At 41.1% G+C, this 25028-nt stretch overlaps 1 protein-coding gene across 1 annotated transcript in view; it reads left to right on the top strand.

Annotated features, from left to right (window-relative positions):
* The window catches only part of MAP1B (microtubule associated protein 1B), a 71645-nt gene that overhangs the window by 13313 nt on the left and 33304 nt on the right, over positions 1-25028 (top strand). Inside the window, exon 2 of the mRNA XM_063453756.1 lies at positions 10959-11060. Within this exon, the coding sequence (XP_063309826.1) occupies positions 10959-11060 (102 nt within the window). The remainder of the gene's footprint in view (positions 1-10958; positions 11061-25028) is intronic.

The raw sequence follows: 25028 nt of genomic DNA, 5'->3' as shown, positions 1-25028 counted from the left end.
ACCGCGGCCATTTTGGGTCATTTTGGATTATTTGGATTCACACTTGGACTTATATTTGAACTTTCTTTTGCTTTTTCTTTGTTTGCCCTCCTATATATATAGGCTTTTTTATATATATGTTATAAAACCTCTGTTTTTATAATTTCTGGCGCAACCTTTATCCCCCCTGTTTGACTCATCTCTGTTGTTTATAAGGCTTAGAGAGTGCCTTATGTTTAAGGTGTGTTGCCTACTCATTTTTTGTATTTTTATATATATCTTTTAGTTAGGTATATTAGCGCTGATCCTTTTTTTATCCTTTTGTCTACATATGCTATATGTGTGTGGGTGTGTATGTGTTATCTGTGTGTATGTGTTATCTGTGTATACCTGTTAGCTGGGCGACAGGTCTTGTAATCCCTAGTTCAGCCACAGATAGGCAGGTACCTGTTACTTATGCCCCACTTAAAAATGGCGTTGGTTGTGCTACAATTTCCGTGATTCTTTTCTAGACTATAGATTTTGGAAGTTGCAGTGCAACACGAATTGCTAGGTTGCTGAGGGACTCTGCAGGGGCAGATCAAAGCAACATATGTTAATGGACTCCCCCCCGCCCCATAAGTGGTAGAGGATTACAGGGAAAAATGAGATCCATTTTATTCAAGATATTTAACTTTTATCGTTTGCCCAATAATGGTGACATTTCAGATATTCTAGAAATTAAGAGAACTTCTCAGCTAGGATCTGAATTTGTGTATATAAAAGCTTTTATAGCTTTATGCAATACTATTATACCGTTTTATGTCAATTTATATTCTTTGATTACTTTTGTTAGCAATGTTTTAGAATAAGTCACTTGACTGCCACTAACAACATGCTCCTTTATAATAAGCATTTAGAAAGTGTTTTGTCATTTATAGCAAACAAAAATATAATTATGAAAATAAGTTCTCTTCTCTAGGCACAGGAAAAGAGTTACAGGTACACTAAAACCACCAAACACCAAAACAACATTAGCTTAATGAAGAGGTTTTTTGTGTATAGATCATGCCCCTGAAGTTTCACTGCTCAATTTTCTGCCATTTAGGAGTTAAATCACTTTTGTTTCCGTTTCTGCAGACCTAGCCACATTTTCCCTGGCTGTGACTGACACACTACATGAAAACAAAATGGTTTCATTTTCAATCAAATGTAACTTACTTTAAAAGTTTTTATCTCCTGCTCTGTAAATTGAACTTTAATTATATACAGGAGGTCTAGCAAGCTATTAACAGACCAGGAGATAACAAATTCTGAATTAAACAGAATTTACAATAAAATAAGTGTAAACATTAGATGACCCTTTGCAGGAAGTGTTTAGCAAGGCTGTGTAAGTCACATGCAGGGGTGTGTGACTGGGCTACATAAACAAAGTTATTTTTTTTTTATAAATTCTTTATTTAGAATTTTTGGTAATAGTAGAAGGGTGGGGGTACAGAAAGTAGAACACGGGAGCATGGTTATTTGTATAGAGTTTGTCAGTTGCGGTAACAATATCTGTAACAGTTGCAGGTAACAATTAGTTGCGTGACAGTTTTTATAGTGCCTGCGTAGTCCAATACATTTCTGTATTTTCCAGAGATGTAGTTCGATTTCATGGGGGGAGGGGGGGGTATAGAAGAGAAAACTGGGGGGGGGGGGGATGAGTACTGCAGGTAAACAAGGGGTTCATGCATTATCATGGTATACATTTAAACATTCCATTTTGTGTGTGTTGTGTCACCCTCCATAGTTGTATTAGTTTAATAGTCACAGATTTGGTGTGTCTTTGGTGTGTGTATCTGTTTTCGTACTTTGATCAATATAGTTATGTTGTGATATCTTTGCGTTGCTGTTGAGGAGGTCGGTGCAAATTTATGTTAGGATCATGTAGGTCGAGGCTTGGGGCTCCGCGTCATGATTCCTGCGTCTCAAGAGCTTTAATTTAGTCATGTGTCTTGTGGGTGGGGGTGTGTTTGTTGACTTGCAGTCGTGTGCACTTCTTGAACGCTTTTGTCGTTGTCTTGTTGCGTGGGGTGATTTGCCGTAGTGTGTCCCCTCTCGGATGAGGGTGGGGTGGTGGAGGGGTATTAGCGTAGGAGTTGTCTGTCGTTAGGGCTGGGTGGGTGGTTTCGCATAGGCGTTTGTTGGTTGCCTTCGGGGTTCAGTCCCAAGTGTGGGGGGGGTAGGGGTGGTAGGTGAGGGGGGGTGAAGCGGCTGGGAGGGTGTGTGGCGGGTCTAGGGGATTTGTGGGGGGGTCGGGTACGGGGGGGTGGGCGAGGTTTGGAGAGAGGAGAGGGCTGTTCTCAGCCGTAGGAGTCATTTAGGGTGTTTGGCGGGGGCTAGGGTGCCAGTATGGTCCTGGTTAGCCATGGATCCCATATTTTATGGTGTGAGTTTGTGGTGTCATGGACCAATGCTGATAGTTTGTCCATTTCCACAGATTCGTCTATTTTTTTCAGCACTTCTGGTGTGGCCGGGACAGTGTTGCTTCCCCAGTATTTGGCGATGGTTCTCCGAGTGGCCATCGCGATCCGAGCCGACATTTTGTTTTGGGCTCTCGTGAGGGTTGGGTGGGGTTTAGATAAGAGCCAGATCCATGGGTCTTGAGGGAGGTTGCAGTGTAACGCCCTATTGACCATTTGGATCATGTCCTGCCAAAGTTGGGCTATGCGAGGGCAGTTCCACCATAGGTGTATGTATGTGCCCTGCTCACCGCACCCCTATAAACAAAGTTATTTAACTCCTAAATGACAGAGAATTGAGTAGTGAGACTGCAGGAGCATAATTTATACACCAAAACCACACTATTAAGCTAAAGTTATTTTGGTTACAATAGTGTCATTTAACATAAGTCAAACATCGCCCTGGAAAATCAGCATATCCTCATAGAGATTTATTAAATTGTGCAGCACTGCCCCAGGAAGCACCTCTAGCAGCCATCTGAGAAGTGGCCACTGGAAGTGTCCCTAGGGAGTAGACACTCCCTCTGAAAAGACAGTGTTTGCTGCAAAAAGCCTGAAGAGACTGACTATACTCATCAGAACAACTACATTCCACCCTTTAACAATTTATCATGGTTTTGGTGGTCCTATTGAAGAACAGAAAAATATAATACATTTTGAACTTGCTTTTTTTTTTTTTTTTTTTTTAAATTCTTTATTTTATTTGTGCAAGGGTTGAACACGTCATGCTTATCATGCCACAACAGCAAGGAAAACATGTATTTAAACATCATGTTACAATAGTCAGGCATTATAGGGTTCTGCACATTTTTATATATATAATTGTCGCTTATCAAGTAGTTTGTCAGTTCAGCTGAACTTGCTTTTTTTAGGTTTATATTTTATATTTTGCCACATTAGAATGTATATATTGATATAAGTATAAAAGTAACATGTTTGGGAAATTATATTTGAGTGTTTAGTTCATATTTAGAGGTTTATTTTTTCCATTAGTTTTTTTGGAGAACATCTGTTATTTATTTTAAAAATACAATTATTCTCAAAAACAACTTGTTCCATGAGTGACAGGGAGCCTACGCCGTCCAGAACGCAAAGGATTATTCATACATACAAGTAAAAGATAGAAGTTGAAACTACATTTTGTTGTGCTTTGTTGTATGATTAGTACCTTTTCCCTTATGGGAATAACAGCATCAGATGAAGACCAGACATCTGTTTTCCGATCCTGCCTCTTTTTGTTTTCTGTACTGCTGTTTGCAGCATAATCCCCATCTTGGTTGCAAGGACGTTTGTGAAGTTAGCGTATCTTAATGGAATTGTCAATAACTTCCCAGTATACAAAGCTACAAGGTCAGTAGAGAAGAACGACAAAGATAGGCTTGGACCTCTCTAGGGATTAGCTGAGAAGACAACAAAAATAGTGAATGACCCGCCTGGGGCTTCAAGCTGCAGGATTAGAAGATGAGAAGGGAAAGATGGGATTTGACCTCTCTGGGACTCCATGTAGAAGGATGAGGAGGAGAGATAAATCCATGAAATTGAGAGGACCCCCCCCACCTCCCCCAGAAGACCAAAGATACTGGATTAAGAGAGAGAAAAACAGAGTGAAGAAGGAACCACTCCAAAGTTCTGTAAATCCGAAAAAGCAGAGAAGAAAGATGCAGACAGGGAGAGAACTCCTTAAGAACACATATAAATAGATAGAAGAACGAAGCCAGGATGGGGAGAAATTCATAGAATGTCTAAGAAGTATGATTAGTAGAGAATAAAAACAGTGTTACGAGGAAATGGGGAGGCTAAAGTGGCTAGGTGTCTCGCACAAACACAACAATTAAAACAAAAAAATGTTCTTTCAGATTTTTAGCGATAGACCTTAAAAGCAAAAAAAAACCTAATCAAAAATTCTCATTATTGCTTGTTGTGTCACATTACACCTGACATTATGGTTTGGCATCACTTATCATGGTTAGATAGGATTTTCTATTGTCAAACATTAGCAGATAACTCAGCAGTGGAGATTAATAAAAGTGTTACAAAAAGAAAAATGGGGCAAAGTTCTAAGTACAGCAATCAGTGTGGAGTCCATGGAATGGGCCTGCTAGGTGCATTGGATTCCACGGTAATATTCAAACATAATTCAAACATAATTAACAGTTACTTTAAATAATAAATAATGTGTAGTAATGAAAAGGGGTTCAGTATTGTTTGTTATTGCTGATGTAACACGTGTGGGCAAAATTTTCTATCTGAAGACATAATCTTAATGTGGAAGTTAGCTTAAAAAAACTTCATGTAGTTGGTTCAAATTAAGTCCGATTAGACGTAATGTCGACTGTAATATCATAATGGCTCATTACGTCCTTGTGCAGCTTTATCTACATTCTGATTTAACTTGATTCAAGCCTTCAGAGAGCTTGTAAATGAAGAAATAGATTATTACTTGCTTTTGGTGAGACCCTGGTAATGGTTTTAAGACATGAAAAGCATTAAAGAGATATCGTTAATATCAATGAAAAAGAACATTGAATTATATCTAATTTATTATAGTTAGCAGGGTTGAATTTTGCTATGTACAGTGAGCTTGTCACTTGGTCATATAAAGAGAAACAAAATATTGGATTTTAGAGCTGATGATGCATCGTTTACTGTTTAAAAATCAATCCTTAATCTTTAAAAATCTTTATACCTTGAGGGATTTAAGTATTTAATGCATAATGTATTGTTTGAAAATGAAAATGGACATTAAAGGGAAATTGTCACTTGTCTGGAATTTACCCCATTGAATAAAACTTGGGAAATCATGTTTTCTTTTAGATTTATACTAATAATTTCGCAAATTTAAATGAGCAATTTACGTCATAAACCAGTTAAAGGATCCCTATTGGGTCAGGAACAAAAACATGTATTCCTGACCCTATAGTGTTTAACCCACCATTAAGTTGGCTTGCCCCCCCCCCCCCCTCCCTCCCTCTTCCTCCCTTAGCCCCCTATAAGAGTTTAAAACTCACCTTATTTCAGGCGCTGGCATCAAAATGGACGATTTTTAGCCAACCCAATGCAACCCAATGCTCTCAGCCATAGAGGCGGCGCCAGCTGCAGAGGACCGAACGGCGTGGGAAAAAAGATGAGTAAAAACACTATTCCCATGGGATCGGAGAGGAGCTGGTCACCTAAACATGCACAGGCAGACACTCAAAAATGATATGTATTTTTTTTTTCACATTTTAATCGACCCAGCCCCCCTACTTTTGGGAGACCTGGAGTAGATTTCTCCGGGGTCCAGTGGGTGGGCGGGTGGGAGAGAGTGGAGGCGGGTGGCCAGCTGCAGGTGGGAGAGAGTGTAGGCAGGTGGCTAGGGAGCTGGGACCTCCTTGCTCTGCTTCCTAGACATCACTCTAGCCCCGGGATCACTAAGCAGCATGCGAGGGAGCAGCGCAGCCTACAGTAAACGCAGCTGGCCATACACCCGCCTCAGAGGGAATGTGCTCCCAAAACCCATGGATTGGCAGGAACAGTTCTCTTTAAATAGAACGTGTTATCGATGGGCACCCAAAGCCTGTTGCTTTAACATGGCCTGAATATAGCCCTGTACATTTGAGTGTATCCACTTTGCATGTATATTATAATTAATTTCATTTATTTTTTGGTTCACATGATTGCTCTACTTTTTATTTTTATTGTTTTTGTTTATTTTTGTATGTCAACAAAATACCTATTCAGTGTTGTGCTTATATTGTAATACACTGATTTTTGTTGTATAAAAAAAAGCATTATTCTGCCATAGTATTCATGTATATAAAGAATTGCTGTAGTGAGGTAGACAGAGTACCCCTCAAATTTTAGAGTGCCCCTCGATTTTATCAAATGATTATTATAACACAAGCAAGAGGAATTTATCTTAGCTTACAGAAAACATTGTATCCATTTGCCATTGGGGCACAACTATCACTGACATGATTAACCCTGGACCAGTTCAGATGATCAGATATCATTTTTGTAAAATGAATTGGTGTGAAGCATATATAGCAAAGAGGGATACAATAATATTCTTACAGAGGTCATTTTGTAAACATTTCCTTTTAAAGAGGAGACCTGGTCACCGTAGCTAGCATAATTATGGACTCTAGTTTTAGCTAGTGACACATTATTATTATCATTAATTATATTATTATTTTTAGAAAGCACCAAGAAATTCCACTATAAACAAGTAGTCGCAGTAAGACTTGTTAGACGTCAATGTATTTTGTATAAATTATTTGTTAGACGGTACATCCAAAACACAAACACACACAGTGTGAGGTTGCATTGTGCATTTTCCAGTACAGCAATGACTAGCAAACATTTGCTTTGTGCACAGAAGCCTTTGGGAATATCTAGGCTTCCATAGCAACCCACGGTTTCTGGTACAAAGTAATTGGCTATGAGAACTGTAAGTATGTGATGGAAATAAGAAATTATTATAGAAAGTATTTAATCACAACCAAATATAACAGGGAAAGGAATAATGGGTACGGCGGTCTGATAATGGTTAATCTGTAGGGAAGTGTGATGCACTTTAAGATCTTTTCATACATAACAAGAGGAAGTTATGATTTATGTAATGTTAAGCAATGGGATTCCTCTGGACATTAAAGCTATAGAGCACGCATTTATAATTTGCTTACTTTGTATTGGGGTTGCAGAGGGTACAGATGTGTGCAATCACCAAGTCCCCATGGACCAGTTCACCCTCTGATATAACAACCACACCAAACATATTGTACTGTACAGGGAAAGTGTAAAATGTATCAGTAAAAAACTCCTAAGTAATTGTGAATATATTCTACTGGAGCATATTAAAGGGCTCTACAGAATGTCAGAGGAAGTTACTCTGCTAAATTTGTGGTGTGAATTTAATATATAGCTAAATAGTAATACAGGTTAAAAGACTCAAGTCCAGGAAGTCCAATCATTCACAAATCTGTTGAAAAGAAGGAGAGAAAATGTTCAATGTGTCATATCATTCCTACTCTCCGGGAGGAGGGAGCAGCGAATGTAATCTACCATTTCACTGTCCGCATTACATTCGCATTCCAAGGACTGATAATCATTGCTATAGAAGTGTTAAATACATTTATTTTAGAAATATATGATTTCAATATATTTTCTGTATGTGGATATAATGCCCAAATGTAGACATTCTTTTTAGATTCTGTTGCCATTTTCAGTAAGCTGCACTACTAGTAATGCCTTCAGGGTCCTTATAAATACTTATAAGCAAGTTTTATGGCCATTTTTATTTATCTATTAAGTCACACCTACTGTATGTGAGAATTTTTTTATTTTTTTTTATATTATACTAACATTTCCGATCCTATGTGAAATATTGCAAGATAAAGTTCACTGTATACTGTCTAAAGCTTGCGATTTCAAAAATATTTGTTACAAAGGCTGAATAAATAAGTGAAAAATTTAAATTGTGTAAATTTACATAATTAAAATGCTTATGTTTGTCTGCAAATTAATCTATACACAAAATGTCTAATGTGTTATCTTTGCTAAGATTTTTTCAAACAAAAAGTGCTTGGTAGTGAAGGGGTTAAAATCAATGCCCACAAACTGTATCACATAGAGGTCTTACCATTGTTTAATAAAAAGGCAAAATTATATTTTAATACTGTTAATATCCCTTTTTATGCATGACAGTATGACTGATTGTTGCATAGTCAGCTATCTATAATTATTTCTATATCATTCTTATTTACTATTATTCCTAACTTAAAGGGATACTCTAAGCACCACATCAACTTTAGCTTAATGAAGCAGCTTTGGTGTATATAACATGCCCCTGCAGTCAGGGCCGGTGCAAGGATTTTTGGGTACATTTTTGGGTGAAGATGCATTTTTCCGCCGCCCCCTCTCCCCCCCCCCAAAAAAAAGAAATAACATTGTGTGCCTCTTAACCTCCCTTTTGTGTTTCTTATCCCCTCTTTTAAATCTTACCCCCTTTAGTGTATCTTATCTCCTATTTTTTCCTCATTGTGTGTCTTACAACTCCCTTGTGTATCTCTTACAACTCCCCTCGTGTGTATCTTATCCCCCCTCTTTCTATCACTCTTACATCCGCCCACATTTTGTGTGTCTTACTCCTCCCAGCCCATTTGTGTGACTCCTTTTCTTCCAGCCCCTTTGTGTCTTTTGCTCTTCCCAGCTCCTTTGTGTGTGTGTCTCTTTCACCCCCAGCCCATCTGTCCCCCCAGCCCCTCTGTGTGTCTCTTTTTCCCCTACTCAAGCCCCACTGTGTGTTTATTTCACATCCAGCTCCTCTCCCCTCCCCGTCCCTTAGTGGTCCCCTCTCTTCCCCCCTCCTTTCCATGTCCCTTAGTGTTTCTCTCCCCTCCCCTCCCTGTCCCTTGGTGCACCATCCACCCCCTTAGTGTTCCCCGCCCCTTCCTGGTTTGCCTCCTACCTCTCTTGTAGAATGGCCGAGCGGAGCGGATCCCCGTACAGGAGCTTCAGTTTTCTGTACCCGGCTGGACAGACAGGAAGTGCTCTCTCAGTGAGCACCTCCTGTCAGTCCGGACAGGTACAGGAAACAGAAGCTCTTGAACCACGCTCCGCTCCGCCACGCTCCGCTCCGCCACGTGTTTTTTTTACACACAGAAAGTCACACACACTCAATGACAAAACACACAGACGTCACTGACAGACACAGACTCCCTGATTTGTTACAGACTGGCAGATACGTACTGACACTCACACACACTCAATGACAAACACACAGACATCACTGACAGACACAGACTCATTGATCTGACACACACTCATTCATTGACAGACACACACACACGCACACTGACAGACACACTGACAAACACTCTGATAGTCACACACAGACTCAATGACAAACATACTCTCACTGATTTGACAGACACTCACAAACACACACTGACAGACATACACTCACATGCACACTCATACACTCACATACAGCCACATGCACACACATACACTCGCACACACATGCACTCACATACTCACTGCGGCTGTGGTAGAATCAGAGGCTGCTAGGGAGCTGTAATCTTCATGCTCTGCTCCCTCGAGGGCTGTCTACTGATGCCGGGAGCCAGAATATGACGTCATATTCCGGCTCCCATGGCATCAGCAAATGGCGTACAAGGGAGCAGAGCAGGGAGATCAGAGCTCCCTCACAGAGTCTGAATCTACCACAGCCACACGCCGGGAGGTCCATAACACGGCCTGCTAGGAGGGATAGCTTCCCTCCTGCCGGTCACTAGAATCTTGCGCCCCCAGAGCCGGTGTGCCATAAGGCTTGTGCCCCCTTATAGAAGCACCAGCCCTGCCTGCAGTCTCACTGCTCAATTATCTGCCATTTATATGTTAAATCAATTTGTTTATGCAGTACTCAACAAGCCTCTCCTGATTATGACTCACACAGCCTTCCTATACACTTCCAGTAAAGCAAGATCTAATGTTTAAACTTCCTTTATTGCACAGTCTGTTTTATCTAGAATTTCTTATCTCCTGCTCTGGTAATTGCCTGGTAGAGCCTGCAGGAGCCTCTTGTGTGTGACAAAAGTTCAATTAACAGATCAGGAGATTGCAAATTCTAATGTAAACACACTGTTCTGTAAGATCTAATTGAAAATTAACCTTTTTTTTTTTCTTTCTTTTTTTTATTGAATGTATCACAGCTATGGGTGGTGTGGCTATGGTTGCAAAAATGGAAACAAAAGTGAATTAACTTCTGAATGGCAGTGAACTCATTAGTGAGACTGCCCGTGCATGATCAATACTGCAAAACGCTGTCAATAAGCTACAATTGTTTTGGTGCTTCAAGTATCCCTTTAAGATTTAAAGGAACACTCCAAAAAAACTTTTTTATTTTACTACTTAGTTGATAAACGCACAATGAAAACATGCATGCATTTAAATATACATTTTGTCACTGGGTATATGTATAAAAACAGCTTGGAAAACTACAGATCTATTGTCTGCAGCCTGTGCAAGCCCTCAATTCCTACTAATGCAGTTCTATAAGAATTCCTAAATATTATCACTTAGTAACCCTTCAAATAATTTCCCAACCAGAGATGTTCCCCATCAGAGGTCTGTAATTTCTAGACTGAGATTTTGATGCCTTTAAAAAAAAATGTTTTAGTTATTTTCAAAATTTCAAACATTATTTTAGTGTAAATTTGTCATGAGCTCAGAATCAGCTTAAAAATTAAACAGTAAAATCAGTTAGACAAACTCTACAGTTTCTCCTAGTGGTACACTCCAGGGAAATTAAGGGAAAATACCCCAATATGCTGTTCTTCAAATCCTACGATGCTCACAATGCCAGCAGTTTGGAATTGAAGTTCAACAACAGTCCAAGTGAGACTTGTTGCCTAGAGTTGATCTAAACTGAACTGGCAGTCTCTTCAAAAAATTCAGTTTTTCTACATGACAAGTGCGGCATTAACTAAAATCCGTTTTGTTCTTTTTTTACAGGAATTCGTTCATGGGACACAGATCTGATTCAATGCAACTTAGATCAAGAACTCAAGCTCTTTGTATCACGTCACTCTGCCAGATTCTCTCCCGAAGTCAGAGGTGAGCTTGTTTATCGTTATCGAGATTAAATGCAAAATGTACACCCATCAGAACCTGCAAAACTGGAACTGGAGAGGCTTTTAAAGGGACAGTCTAAGCAACATGGTCACACTATAGCTCTGTGTGGTGGTTATGTCATGTAGGCTCTGCATGGAAATGCTTAGTGTTCCCCATTGATTGATTCAGTGCATCTCTAGGAGGAGATGCTGATTGGCGCGGTGTGACATTTTGACGAGCATGCACAATAGCCTCCCCAATGCATTGGATTGGCTGAGATCATCAAGATTGTCAAGATTGATTGAAGTTATTTTTGGCTTAAAATTATATATTTAGTGAACAAATCTGTTTAGTGAAATGTGCCGTTATTGCCAAGAATTTAGAATGAATTTCACATTTTAGGCCAAATGAGTTGAAGTGAAAATAGTCTGACTTTGAACATTTTACCTATTCATGTTGGCAATTGAAAAATGGGGTATATTACTTTACACAATTCTTTTTTACATTTACGAAAAAAGCCTGCAACCTTCTTTACAATGATCACAGTCTTTAAAACAGTAAGGTCTAATCATAATTAGTTGAGTTGTGATGACTTGGAAACTGATGAATAAGGAACTTTCTGCTGGGCAGGAAGGAGAAAGATCAACATTTAGCTGCAATTTCTGCAGTTAATGCAATTTATGTATTTAGCAGTAAGGTTTGGATTTTTAAAAAAATATAATAGATGCATATTTTTATTATAAAAATAATCACTATAGGCACCCAGACCACTTCAGCTTAATGAAGTGGCCTGGGTGCCTGGTCCAGCTACGTTTAACCCTTTTTTCTATAAACATAGCAGTTTCAGAGAAACTGCTATGTTTATAATGGGGTTAATCCAGCCTCTAGTGGTTGTCTCATTGACAGCCGCTAGAGGCGCCTGCGTGCTTCTCACTGTGATTTTCACAGTGAGAAGACGCCAGCGTCCATAGGAAAGCATTGTGAATGCTTTCCTATGAGACTGGCTGAATGCGCGCGCGGCTCTTGCCACGCATGCGCATTCAGCCGAGGAGGAGGAGAGACCCTGTCCGGCACTGGAGAAAGAGGTAAGTTTAACCCCTTCACAATTCCCCCATCCATATGATCTGCCATATGAGCCAACGCCAGTGCTGCACACAGTGTCTTTTCTCTGAAAAGGCAGTGTGTTTACATTAAAAGGCCTGCAGGGACAGGCTACATCTAGCTGTAGATGGTTCTGGTGACTATAGTGTCCCTTTAATGTGAGGTAAATTAGGGATTAGTGCCACTGATATTATACTGGATTGCCTACTTACCACCAGATGAGGACAAGAGGATGATGACGGGGTCAGGCTGCAGTCTGACTCCACTGGTCTGGTGTTAAAACAGGCTCTCTGGAGGCAGTGCTCACAAAAACCACGAACAGGAAGCAGCTCTATTTTTTGGGGCACCTTACACAGATCGTGGTCTGACCCCCAGGGCCTGACTGTGAGTATGCCTACAAGGCCGGCCCATAAGACTGATGTCTACATGGCCCACCCACATTTCGCTCAAAGGGAGTGAAGTGTTTGTGTGTAGGGGATGCGTTATGTGTTATTGTAGATGATGTAATGTGTGTGTGTTCTTGTGGAATGTAATGTATAGGGATACCAGTTTGTGTAAGGGATGTAGTGGGTGTGTACAGGGGATGCAGTGTGTGTTTGTGTGTAAGGAATGCATTGTGTGTGTGTGTGTGTGTGTAAAGGATGCATTGGGTGGCTGTGCGCTTCCCTACCGTCGGGTCACTCGAAACTTGCACTCCCCCTGGGCCGGTGTGCCCTAGGCGATTGCCCAAGTCGCCTATATGACGCGCCGGGCCTGATTATAATATTTAACCTGTGACGAGGTGATTTTTCGGGCTGTCAATCTTCAATGAATATAGTTGACACTGTCAAAATTTAAATTCGCTACTAAAATTAACCTTAAAATTCAGTCCTGGCTGTGGAGTATGTCAAGGACCCTCCAGCTGTTAGCGCAGGATTTGAAATGTTGAGCCCTGCTCATTGTTATTCACTAAAGTGTGAAATGTCAGGAATCAAAATGGATTCAAAGTGAATTTCAAAATGTATCCCAAAATAGTCAAACTGAATTATTCAGCTCAGCATTGAAACTCACTCTGAATTTCCAATAAATCACACTTGACTGAAAACAAAACATGTTGGACAGCTCTTCGAGGCGTGAGTCCTTTACCTCCCTCTTTACATACTTTTCCCTCTTATCTCTCTTCCCTTTTCTGGTCACGTTCCCTTCTAATTGTAAACTTTGTGTTAAGTACTTAACATTGAGGGTAATAATGCCATTGTATCTGTGTGACTTGTTTCTCAAAGAATTAAAAACAAAACAAAAAAAAATTGTCCCTAAATCCCGAACTGGTAGGCGTGCCTTGAGGACTGGTTTGGAAATCACTGATCTAGATTGTAAGCTCTTTCGAGCATTGTCCTCCTCAACCTATTGTTCCTGTTACAATTCGTAATTGTCTCATTTATTATTAGATTTCCCCCTTTTATATTATGGTAAAATGCTGTAGAATAAGTTGGCGCTATATAAACACCAATTATAATAATAAATGTTACTCACCTCTGCAAGCCTGGAGAATCCATGGCACACCGCAAATTTCTACTAGAACTTGTAATTGACAGCTAATGCCATAACATCGGGGACACTATGCACCCGATGGAGGTTCCTCATAATGATTCTATGAATCAAATTGTAACAAATTGTATGCTCGCTTTTCATGCCTCTGTTCACACAGCTGTCACATTTATCGAGATTACTGCTTACTTTGTCACATTTTACAAGCATAGAATATGCATGTCAGTGTCTGATTTGCTTATTAATCTGTGAGTAAATAAGTTAATTTAGAATCTCAATTAATTACAATTTTAAGTGCTCTTACATAATTTTTTTTTTTTTTTATTCCATTTAAACCATCATTGTTTCTTTTGATTATAACAGATCATTCCCATATGCCGTGAAATGTGAGGAATGAGAAGTGTTTATTTTTTTTGTAATCTGTAGGCAAAAATAGCTAAATTGGGATTTTAACCCAAACATTTTTACAGTTTTACTAGTTTGGCCGAGACTTTGTATATTCTGAGGCATATTTGAGGAGAGAGTTGGAATTGAGGAAGTAAGCCAAGCTGGTAAAGACAAGCCTCTCTAGAAGCTTTGCGTAAAAAGGGAGCAAGGATATAGGACAATAGTTGGAAGGGGAAAATGGGTCAAGAGATGGCTTTTTTTATGATCGGTACGACAGTAGCATGTTTAAGGGGAGCAGGTACAACACCAGAAGAAAGAGAGCAGTTGAAGATCTGTGTTAAGGGTGGTACAAGACAGGGGGAGAGAGCTCTGATAAGGTGAGAAGAGACGTGATCAAGTGAACAAGTGGTGGGATGAGAGGATGAGAAGAGCAGCCACCTTTTGTTCATTAGCCGGGTAGAAGGCCTGAAGGGTAGGAAAGGTACTTCCCAGGTGCGGTTGAGAGAGAGAGAGAGAGGAGTGAAGGGGGGAGAGTTTTTTGGTATCTGTATGACACAAAAAGAGCAATCAATTGGGAGCATACCCTGCCTACTTTGACCTTTTGCCACACACAGTGCCCTGAAGATATTATACAAAGAACAAACGATGAATATATCTGTTATGGCGTTATGCCCTTTTACCAACCTGAGCCTGCCCAGTACTGGATGACATGAGCAAGGGGAGGCACTAAGGGCAGACATGTTCGAGAGCAGAGGAGGTACAAAAAAATAAGGTACCCTCTCCTTGTCTGCTATGTAAACGAGCCGGCCAGCATTTCATGGGAGGCGTGTACGGTTTACTCAGGTGTTACTACAAATCTTCTATTGGTTCTCAATAGATGAACCCATTTTGGGGAAAACCATTAAAGGAAACTTAGTGATTATATTGTTTGCCTCCAATGAAGGTGCATGTTAGCACCGAAACGTGTGTCAGGCGTTTCAAACTTTAACACTTTGCACTTCTAGCACATGGTACTCTGTTCACTTAGACAGTTTTATGTTTGCTGTTTTCCTAATCCTATCAAGTTTTAGAATTTTTTAGATTTTAAGGGAGAGAGGACTAATTTTTTACAGACCCTATGGGCTATGATAGAAGCATGTATCTATTATCTGTATTAGAGACATTGGATGCTACATCTAACTGGAAGAGCTCCCTACTATACTAAAAAAAAGTTTAATGTCCTAGGACATTATTTGCCTTAAAGGAACGCCATAGTCCCAAGTTCATGTTACTTAGTCAACAGTATATGACATATCTTTTATAGAAGATATTTATAGGAGGTTAATTTTAACATAGCAGTAACATATTGCAAATCAATTCATTATGTAAAAGAAATAAAAGAAAGGAGGATAGGACATATTCCTCAATAAAATATACTCTTCATGAAGATACACTCCTAACCTCACTTGTGCTAGTTTAAGGTCCAAAAGGAATATATCTTAAGGCTTATATAAGTCAAATATAGCAAATAAATATAATATTGGGATAATACTCAGTTAATATATAACTACTAACATGAAGTCAAGAGTGTATTTCATAACAAACCCAACACCTTAAAAACCCATACAGAGGAATATAAAAAAGTGTATAAAAGAAAGTGCATAAAAATATATATTAAACTACTAAAAAATAACTATAAAAAAATGACAGAGTTCAAAGTCGTCATTCAAACCCCGTGGATGTAAGGTTTCTAGATTAAAAAATCCATCTCATTTCAGATTGTCCATTTTTCTAATTATGTCGTCACTCCTCCAATTTATTTTCACCCTTTAAATTCCTAAAAATGGTAGTTTATTAGGATCACTATTATGAAAGTTTTTAAAATGTAGGGATACACTATGCTTAACAAAGCCGTTTCTCACGTTCCTAATGTGCTCTTGAATCCTCACCTGAAGGGGGCGAATGGTACACCCTATATATACTAATCCACATGGGCAAGTCATCATATAGACTACTCTCTTGGAATGGCAAGTAATGATATAATTCATTTTACTACTTTTTTTCTGATTTTTTTGGATGTGTGAATTCCTTAATAACCCTTTTTTTTTAACTTGTTGTATTCCTACAGTGCCCACAGATATTGCAACAATAAAACCAAAAAAAACTTTAGATTAATTGAATGAATTCTGTGTATCTCTCCTCATATTTGTGTGGTTATTTGTAAGATTATTTAGCAAATCGGGTACACCTCGGTAAATTATTTTAGGTTTATCAGGTAAAATGGCATTAAGTGCTTCATCATTTTTTAAAATTGGCCAATGTTTAGAGATCGGGTTTCTCACTTGTTTGCTCTGGATATTAAAATCACAGATAAAAGATATCTGACTTTCATTGGATGACATAGTTTTTTCTTTATATTTTAAAGTGTATCTATCTCTAAGCATTACTTCTTTGTATGCAGTGTTTAAAAGTTCTCTATTATATCCTTTATCTGAAAAATAATTTATGATTTTTTGTGCCTGTTCTTGAAATGTATTGGTGTCCGTACAGTTTAGTTTAATTCTTAATAACTGGGCTTTTGGTGCATTTAGGAGCCAGGTAGCATCATCCCAAATATTTGACAATTTTCAAATTTTTGTTTTGTTTTGTTTTTTACATGTTTAGGGTTAAGCCCTTGGACATCCCTGGTGTGTCCAGCTGGTGAAATGATTCCGGAGGAATTCACAGATCCCTATTAGTTTATTTGGGGGATAATTCTTTCCTTAACTGTTTACTCTTGTAGGTAAAATAGCACACAAAGCTGTCGGCTGCAAGGTTAGTTTGGGGTGTGGCCACAGCAGGACGAAGGAGAAAGTTTAAGGTAGACGCCTGGGATCGCGGGAATATGTAATGATGAGAGAAAAAGTATGATTTTTTTTTAGCAAATGTGAGGGCTGTGCTGTACGAACGCAAGATGAAATTATAATGGAGAAATTCTGTCAAGGTACGAGACTTCGTCCAGCAGCATTCAGCTGAATGGGAGCATCTTTGTAGGTAGCAGGTCGACTTAGTGTGCAATGGTTGGAGGCGCATCTTTCTAGAGGTACACGTGTCCAGAGCAGAGGTGAGGGGTAGCATTATATGAGGATATAGTCAGAGAGGGACAGAAGACGGTACGGATGTTTTTAGAGTTCAGAACTGACATCAGCTAAGAGTTGCTGGAGATCAAGAGAATTCAAGTCCCTTCTGAATTAAGGGGGGTTAGGCTGGGTATATTGGGTGAGAATTAGCCCACTGTGATAGCACAAGGGAGGAGGTAATTGAAAGAAGATTTGAGGCTACACATATGTGGCGGAACCTACCTCGCCACTGGGCATTGGAGGGGCCTGGCTGCCTGCCTCTTACCTGCTGACTATGGCCCCTGGAAAATTGGTACAGTTAAAGATTTATATTTGGGCATATTGTACTGTATATTGCTGCTACTGGCCCTTTTAACAGCATCTATGGACACATTGGGACTTTTGGGACTACTGTCCCTTTAAGACTGTGAAGCATGTTCTAGTGTGCTGCCTGTAATATTGTATATGTATTCATGTGTTAAGTTTAACCTGGGTGATATGTATGCAGCATTCAACTGATTGTTCGGTAGAATCACTCCATTCATTATATTGAGTGAAACTACCGAACAACCAGACCACCCAGGAATAAATGTGCCTCCAATTACAGTTTGCAACAATGTTGCAAACGGGTAATTGGCAATCAGTGTAATGTGTTCTTTGTCCTCTGGGTGGCCGCCATTCGGGAAACAAACACGTGGCGGCGGCCATCTTAAACTACCGAACAGCGGTGTTTTGCCGTCGAGTGTCTGGAACTAAAATCGGACACTTGACTAGGCAAACACCGCTGAGACCTCCAGACTTCCAGGATTTCGTATAGAAACTACCGAATGGCCCGCCGTTCGGTAGAAAGAACCCCTCAAACAAGGGAATTCATTCAAACCCTCTCCAGGCTCTATAACACAGGCAATTCGCCTGTTTTCATTCCCTTGTTTGTGACCGACCGCAGGGCCAAAATGCATGGAACTGTTTTCGGATACTTTACCCATGCGGTCGGTCAAAACTTTGCCTGCTCATAACTCCCGAACCCCTGGTCCGATCTGGGTGATTTTTGAGTATGTTGCTCACCCAGATCAGGGCTATCAGGGGATACCTGTTTTAGGGGTGTATCATATGTATTTGGGGTACATCCAGGAATTGGGGAAAAGTGTGTACTATATAATTGGATTAAGTGTTAATCTAAGGGGAGGAAAGGTGTGGGAGGTACATCCATGTGATTGGTCAATTTCATCCTCCCCCTGGGAGTGTCCTGTATGTACCTGTTTGTGAATAAAAGCCGGGCTGGATGAGCCAGTCCAGAGTTCCTGTTTTACCCTCAAAGTGATGTGTCGTCTCATTATTGGGGGAAGGATTTATTGTATGCTGTTCCAGTTGACTGCTAGGAGTACAAGCCTATTCGTATGGTTCCTATTCAATGGTCTACAGCATTCATATGCTTGGGAGAATTTAAAGGTTTCTCGGATTCGGTGATTATGGTGTCTGCCAGAGTGCTTGGAGTCCTCAGGAAGCACTAGGAGCATCCATTAACGGAGGTACCAAGTCGGGGTGCCAGGTGATCCGTTACATTGGTGGCAAGCGGTGGGATGGCGTCCTGGTGTGAGAGGAACAACACCCTGGAGACACAGGAATTATTATGGAGCGGCATAGAACCAGCGAGTCCCTGGACAGTGCTCCAAGTGGAAGAGGAGTTTAACTGGAGATTACAGAGCATCTTGGCCACACTGGATAAGCCGATAGCAGAGGCATCCAGGTTGGCATGCAGAGAGGATGCCCGACAGGGGATGTGGGAAGAAACCCTAGAGGGTGTCCAGCGTTGGCGAGGTGAGCGTCTCCCCAGCAAGGAGCAGCGATTACAAGCCAGAGTGGCCCTACGGATACCTATGCTGGGAGAACAGGCTCAGGAGGAATGGGTGATGCAACTTGATTCACTGGCATGGAGAGAACTGGGTCTCGAGGACGCATACCAAGCGCTACGTTGGTACGCGGTTCAGCGGGTGCCTGGAATGGCCAAATTTGGCAAACCCGAGGGCGAGGATTATAATGGCCCTGGCTTATTATGGGGGACATTTGCAGAACCAGAATTTGGGAGTGCGGCAGAGTCACGGCTTTGGGACATATTTGACTACAGAGAAGCCGTGCTGGATCTCCCTATGGCCGAGGACCTAAGGCCAGACTTGACTGAACTGGCTGTCCAGGAATGGGAGCTGGAGCAGGATTACCAACACCTGTTCAGCGCCAGTCAGTTACCATATACCCCACAAGTACCACCAGAGCAGTGGGAGATCGAACAGAATTATGCGGACTTATATGATCCAGTGACACCGCCTGTCTCTAACCTGATGGGGCTTCTGGACTGTACACCATTGGGAGCGGTGAGTTTTGTTCCCCCTCCCCAACAACTAAGCCCGCCAGTAGGAGACCTGCATTTAGTACCTCCTACTGCCCAACCAGCCCCAAAAATGGGGGACCTTATCGACTGGTCCTGGGAAGACCCACAGATGGCAGGTGGAGATGGGACCGTGGTCTCTCTGCCGGCCCTACAGGGAGGCTGGGCAGTTGGCCCAGATACCCAGCGGCAGTGTGTATTACAGGGGGCTGAAGGTGCCATCCTTGCCCCCCAGCGGCAGCCTAACACACCAAGGGGAGACAGTAAGCCCCACACCAGCACAGATGGGACCGTGGTCTCTGTGCCCAAGCTACAGGGAGCTGAAGGAGATGTCCTTGCTCCCCAGCGGCAGTCTACGGTTCAGGGAGAGGGGTTTGTTGTTTCCTCTCCCCAGCGGCAGCACAGCTCACCAAGGGGAGACAGTAAGCCCCTCACCAGCACAGATGGGACCGTGGTCTCTGTGTCCAAGTTAAAGGGAGCTGAAGGAGCCGTCCTTGCTCCCCAGCGGCAGTCTACGGTTCAGGGAGAGGGGTTTGTTGTTTCCTCTCCCCAGCGGCAGCACAGCTCACCAAGGGGAGACAGTAAGCCCCTCACCAGCACAGATGGGACCGTGGTCTCTGTGCCCAAGTTACAGGGAGCTGAAGGAGCCGTCCTTGCTCCCCAGCGGCAGTCTACGGTTCAGGGAGAGGAGTTTGTCATTCCCTCTCCCCAGCGGCAGCACAGCTCACCAAGGGGAGACAGTAAGCCCCACAACCATGCAGATGGGACCGTAGGCTCTGCACCTACACCACTGGGGATAGGGACAGTCGGTCCTGGTCCCCAACAGCCAGACAAAATATCGGAAGGGGAGACAGTCGTTTTTCCCCAACCACAGCTTTGTTCAACCAGAGGAGAGGACACTCTGGGTACTTTTTCCCCAAGCCTTGGACCTACAACTGGACACAAGTGGCAGGGGGCCATCTGGACAACTACCCCCTGTGAGAAAGGCCAGCCGACTATCAGAGCCCCAGACCGACTGGAGGTCTGGAGTCTGGATAGTCTAAATGGGAAAGGGGAGAAATGTGGCGGAACCTACCTCGCCACTGGGCATTGGAGGGGCCTGGCTGCCTGCCTCTTACCTGCTGACTATGGCCCCTGGAAAATTGGTACAGTTAAAGATTTATATTTGGGCATATTGTACTGTATATTGCTGCTACTGGCCCTTTTAACAGCATCTATGGACACATTGGGACTTTTGGGACTACTGTCCCTTTAAGACTGTGAAGCATGTTCTAGTGTGCTGCCTGTAATATTGTATATGTATTCATGTGTTAAGTTTAACCTGGGTGATATGTATGCAGCATTCAACTGATTGTTCGGTAGAATCACTCCATTCATTATATTGAGTGAAACTACCGAACAACCAGACCACCCAGGAATAAATGTGCCTCCAATTACAGTTTGCAACAATGTTGCAAACGGGTAATTGGCAATCAGTGTAATGTGTTCTTTGTCCTCTGGGTGGCCGCCATTCGGGAAACAAACACGTGGCGGCGGCCATCTTAAACTACCGAACAGCGGTGTTTTGCCGTCGAGTGTCTGGAACTAAAATCGGACACTTGACTAGGCAAACACCGCTGAGACCTCCAGACTTCCAGGATTTCGTATAGAAACTACCGAATGGCCCGCCGTTCGGTAGAAAGAACCCCTCAAACAAGGGAATTCATTCAAACCCTCTCCAGGCTCTATAACACAGGCAATTCGCCTGTTTTCATTCCCTTGTTTGTGACCGACCGCAGGGCCAAAATGCATGGAACTGTTTTCGGATACTTTACCCATGCGGTCGGTCAAAACTTTGCCTGCTCATAACTCCCGAACCCCTGGTCCGATCTGGGTGATTTTTGAGTATGTTGCTCACCCAGATCAGGGCTATCAGGGGATACCTGTTTTAGGGGTGTATCATATGTATTTGGGGTACATCCAGGAATTGGGGAAAAGTGTGTACTATATAATTGGATTAAGTGTTAATCTAAGGGGAGGAAAGGTGTGGGAGGTACATCCATGTGATTGGTCAATTTCATCCTCCCCCTGGGAGTGTCCTGTATGTACCTGTTTGTGAATAAAAGCCGGGCTGGATGAGCCAGTCCAGAGTTCCTGTTTTACCCTCAAAGTGATGTGTCGTCTCATTATTGGGGGAAGGATTTATTGTATGCTGTTCCAGTTGACTGCTAGGAGTACAAGCCTATTCGTATGGTTCCTATTCAATGGTCTACAGCATTCATATGCTTGGGAGAATTTAAAGGTTTCTCGGATTCGGTGATTATGGTGTCTGCCAGAGTGCTTGGAGTCCTCAGGAAGCACTAGGAGCATCCATTAACGGAGGTACCAAGTCGGGGTGCCAGGTGATCCGTTACAATATAACACATTGTGCACATATATAACCATATATATACAATGAGGTCCTTTCAACAAAGTGACAGTGATGAACATCAGCCCTTATTTTCTTGCAAATGATAAATACTGATATTGCTGATTTGTAAAAGTTCTCCAACATGGCTATGGGGACAGTCTGGTTATTTTAGCTTAACCTTTGCAATTGTTTTCAAATCACTACAGTTCGGTATTTAGTGAATAAACTTTGATTGATTTCATTGTCATATTCACAGCATCTATAAGGAAAATAAGGAAAAATCGAAGCTATTGTGCTGGTATCCACAACATAAACGTACATCTACATCATTGAGCTAATTTTGTTGCGTGTTTTTCCAGTAAATCTGTGGAGATCCTGTTTATTATTTATAGGTTTTGAAAATGTAAATTATATTAAATTATTCATGCAGTTGAGATGTGTGCTAAGTTTTACTCAAAAAGCTAAGTGTCTACTCCAGTGATACATGTCAGTGATCAAAGTAAGGGGTTTCTTTTGCTAAAAAGAAGGAATTAGTATTTCTTGTCTGGGAATTAAAGTCAGTTTGTCTATTACATAAGACTTGTTCATTTAAGCTCTGTGGCAAACTCCTAAAAAGCTCATAATTAGAGATGATTAACTAGACAGCGGCATAAATGTACAGAAAATGGCTTGTCAAGATGCGTCTAGAATGCAACATATGTGCCTTAATATGCGGGTACGTTTTTTTAACCGTTCATATACAGTGGAAGAGAGAGATTACATAATGGTTAGGTAAATACATTATGGAAAATAATGCCTTGAGACGTACTGTAGACTAGACATCATAATAAACTAAGGAACAGAAGGGTTGCTGTTATGGTTAAAGGGACACTTTAGAAACCTAGACCACTTAATGCAATGTTCTGGGTTCCATGTCACTCCTCGTTTTAACCTTGCAGTGTAAAATATTGTCGATCTGAAGAAAGACAATGGTTTCATTGCAAGAATTAAAGGGACGCTATAGACACCCATCATCTCATTGAAGTGGTCTGGGTGCATTGTCCCTGTCCCCTTAACCCTGCAATGAAAACATTGCAGTTTTAGATGGCTGTCAATCAGACAGCTAATCCTGTTACTTCCTGGTTTGATTAGCATAGTGAAGCTAAACTCAACAGGCAGCAATTGCCCAGAGCACCTGCCTTGCAAAGACTTCTGGTTGAGCTGCTTTGGGAAGTCTGTGATTGGACAGCCACAGAAAGTCTGGGTGGGGTTAGAAGGGGAGGGCTTACAAAGGCTTCAGACAAGAGATCTGCAGCTTTTACAAGCTGTTTTTATATAAACACCCCCAAAGAAAAAAATGAATAATTAAACGCATGCATGTTCTCATTTTGTGATATATCTACAAAGCAGTGATTTGAATTTATTTTATTTGGGCAGTGGAGGGTCCCCTTAATTCTTTAGAGTGCCCCACATTTAATCTGCAGTATATCTACAAGGTCTGTCTATGGGGATTTGGAAACTAACATTCCTGGGTGTTTGTATCTGCTGAAGGACAGCAGAAAGTATTGCCAGAAAAAGTAAGGGTAAATTAGATCACTCATTGGTATCCTGTAAGAAAAAAAAAAAAAGAAAAAAAAACCACATGCCCACTTGTCTGACCTTGGTTTTTACTGTCATTACAATTGCTCTGCTTTATACACAACAGAGTAAAATGTCAGCTTTCACTTATATTTCTTAGATCTCCAGTGAGCTGAAAATTTCATAAATTGCATGAAACCCCCCCAAAAAAGGCAGATTAATCAGTTACAACGTATCATGGAATAAAGTGCCCATTGACTGCCAATTGCTTCCTATATGCACTTGTTTCTCAACCAGTGGTACATGTACCTCATGGTACACGTACACTGTGTGTGTGTTAGAGAATGTGTATGTGTGTGTCAGTGAATGTGTGTGTGTCAATCATTGTGTGTCAAATAAGCGAGTGTCTGTGACTGTGTGTCCAATCAGTCATAGTGTGTCTGTCATTGTGTGTCAAATCAGTGAGTGTGTGTGTCAGTGAATGTGTATGTGTCTCTCATTGTGTGTCAAATCAGTGAGTGTCAATCAGTGAGAGTGTGCAAGTGAGTGTGTCAGTTAGTGTGTGTCACTGAGTGTTTTTATTTGTCAATGGCTGTGTCTGTCAGTATGTGTGTCTGTCAGTGTGTGTCAAATTGGAGTTTCTGTCAGAGTGCACCCTCTCTGTGTAAGTGTGTGTGTGTGACTTTGTATGTGTGTTTTGTGACTTCTATACTTCCGATTAATAGTTCATACACTCCTCTTTACATACACAAATATTTATTTTGAAAATATTCTTTTCTACCTTTAGTCAGATGTGCTCTCTAATATGGGATTAACTTTAATATCAGAGTCTATATGTTTCATATGGAATTTAAGGCAATGGAAATCAGTTCCTCGAAGCAGGGGTACTTAGTAGTTGGTTTTTTATAGACCTTTACTTTTCTGTAAAATGTTGAGAAACCCTGCTCTATGCCACCAGCCTTCACCTCTCCTCTCCATATATTCCATGGAAGAGCATTTATTTCAGGGTGTGTGTCTTTTGGAGCCCTTTAAATTGTGGAAAGTGATTTAAATGTTATCCTTATGGATTACAATTTGTTGGAAGTTATTGAACATCAAATCGAATTTCCATGTACAGCATCCAAGTGTTTTATGTCTGCAAGGCTTCTATGCCCTTTATCTGATTTGATACAGGTTAAATCGACATAACTACGAGCAATGCCTCAGCAACTGGCTGTATTTCCGACTAATGACTTAATAGAATCAATATATATGCTCTGAGCATCGGACAGAATTGGCCTCATTTCTGAGTTGTTGACTAAGTAGAAATAGAATATTATATAACGCTCTCTGTCACATACAGGAAAGAGACTTATGTGCATTCTCTATAAATAAATAAGACATTAAATAAATAGCCTTATTAGCTTGAATCCATTACATGTCTATCTAAAAGCTGCTACACATGTATTCAGATTGAGTCGTCTAGTTCAAAACTTTATAAACTCCATCGATGACCTGATTTAACAGGTAGACGTGCATTCGGAACATAAGTAAAGAATTTGACAAAAGTA

Source organism: Pelobates fuscus, chromosome 5 (assembly GCF_036172605.1).
Source record: "Pelobates fuscus isolate aPelFus1 chromosome 5, aPelFus1.pri, whole genome shotgun sequence".
NCBI lineage: Eukaryota > Metazoa > Chordata > Amphibia > Anura > Pelobatidae > Pelobates > Pelobates fuscus.
This window is presented reverse-complemented; position numbering and strand designations above follow the sequence as displayed.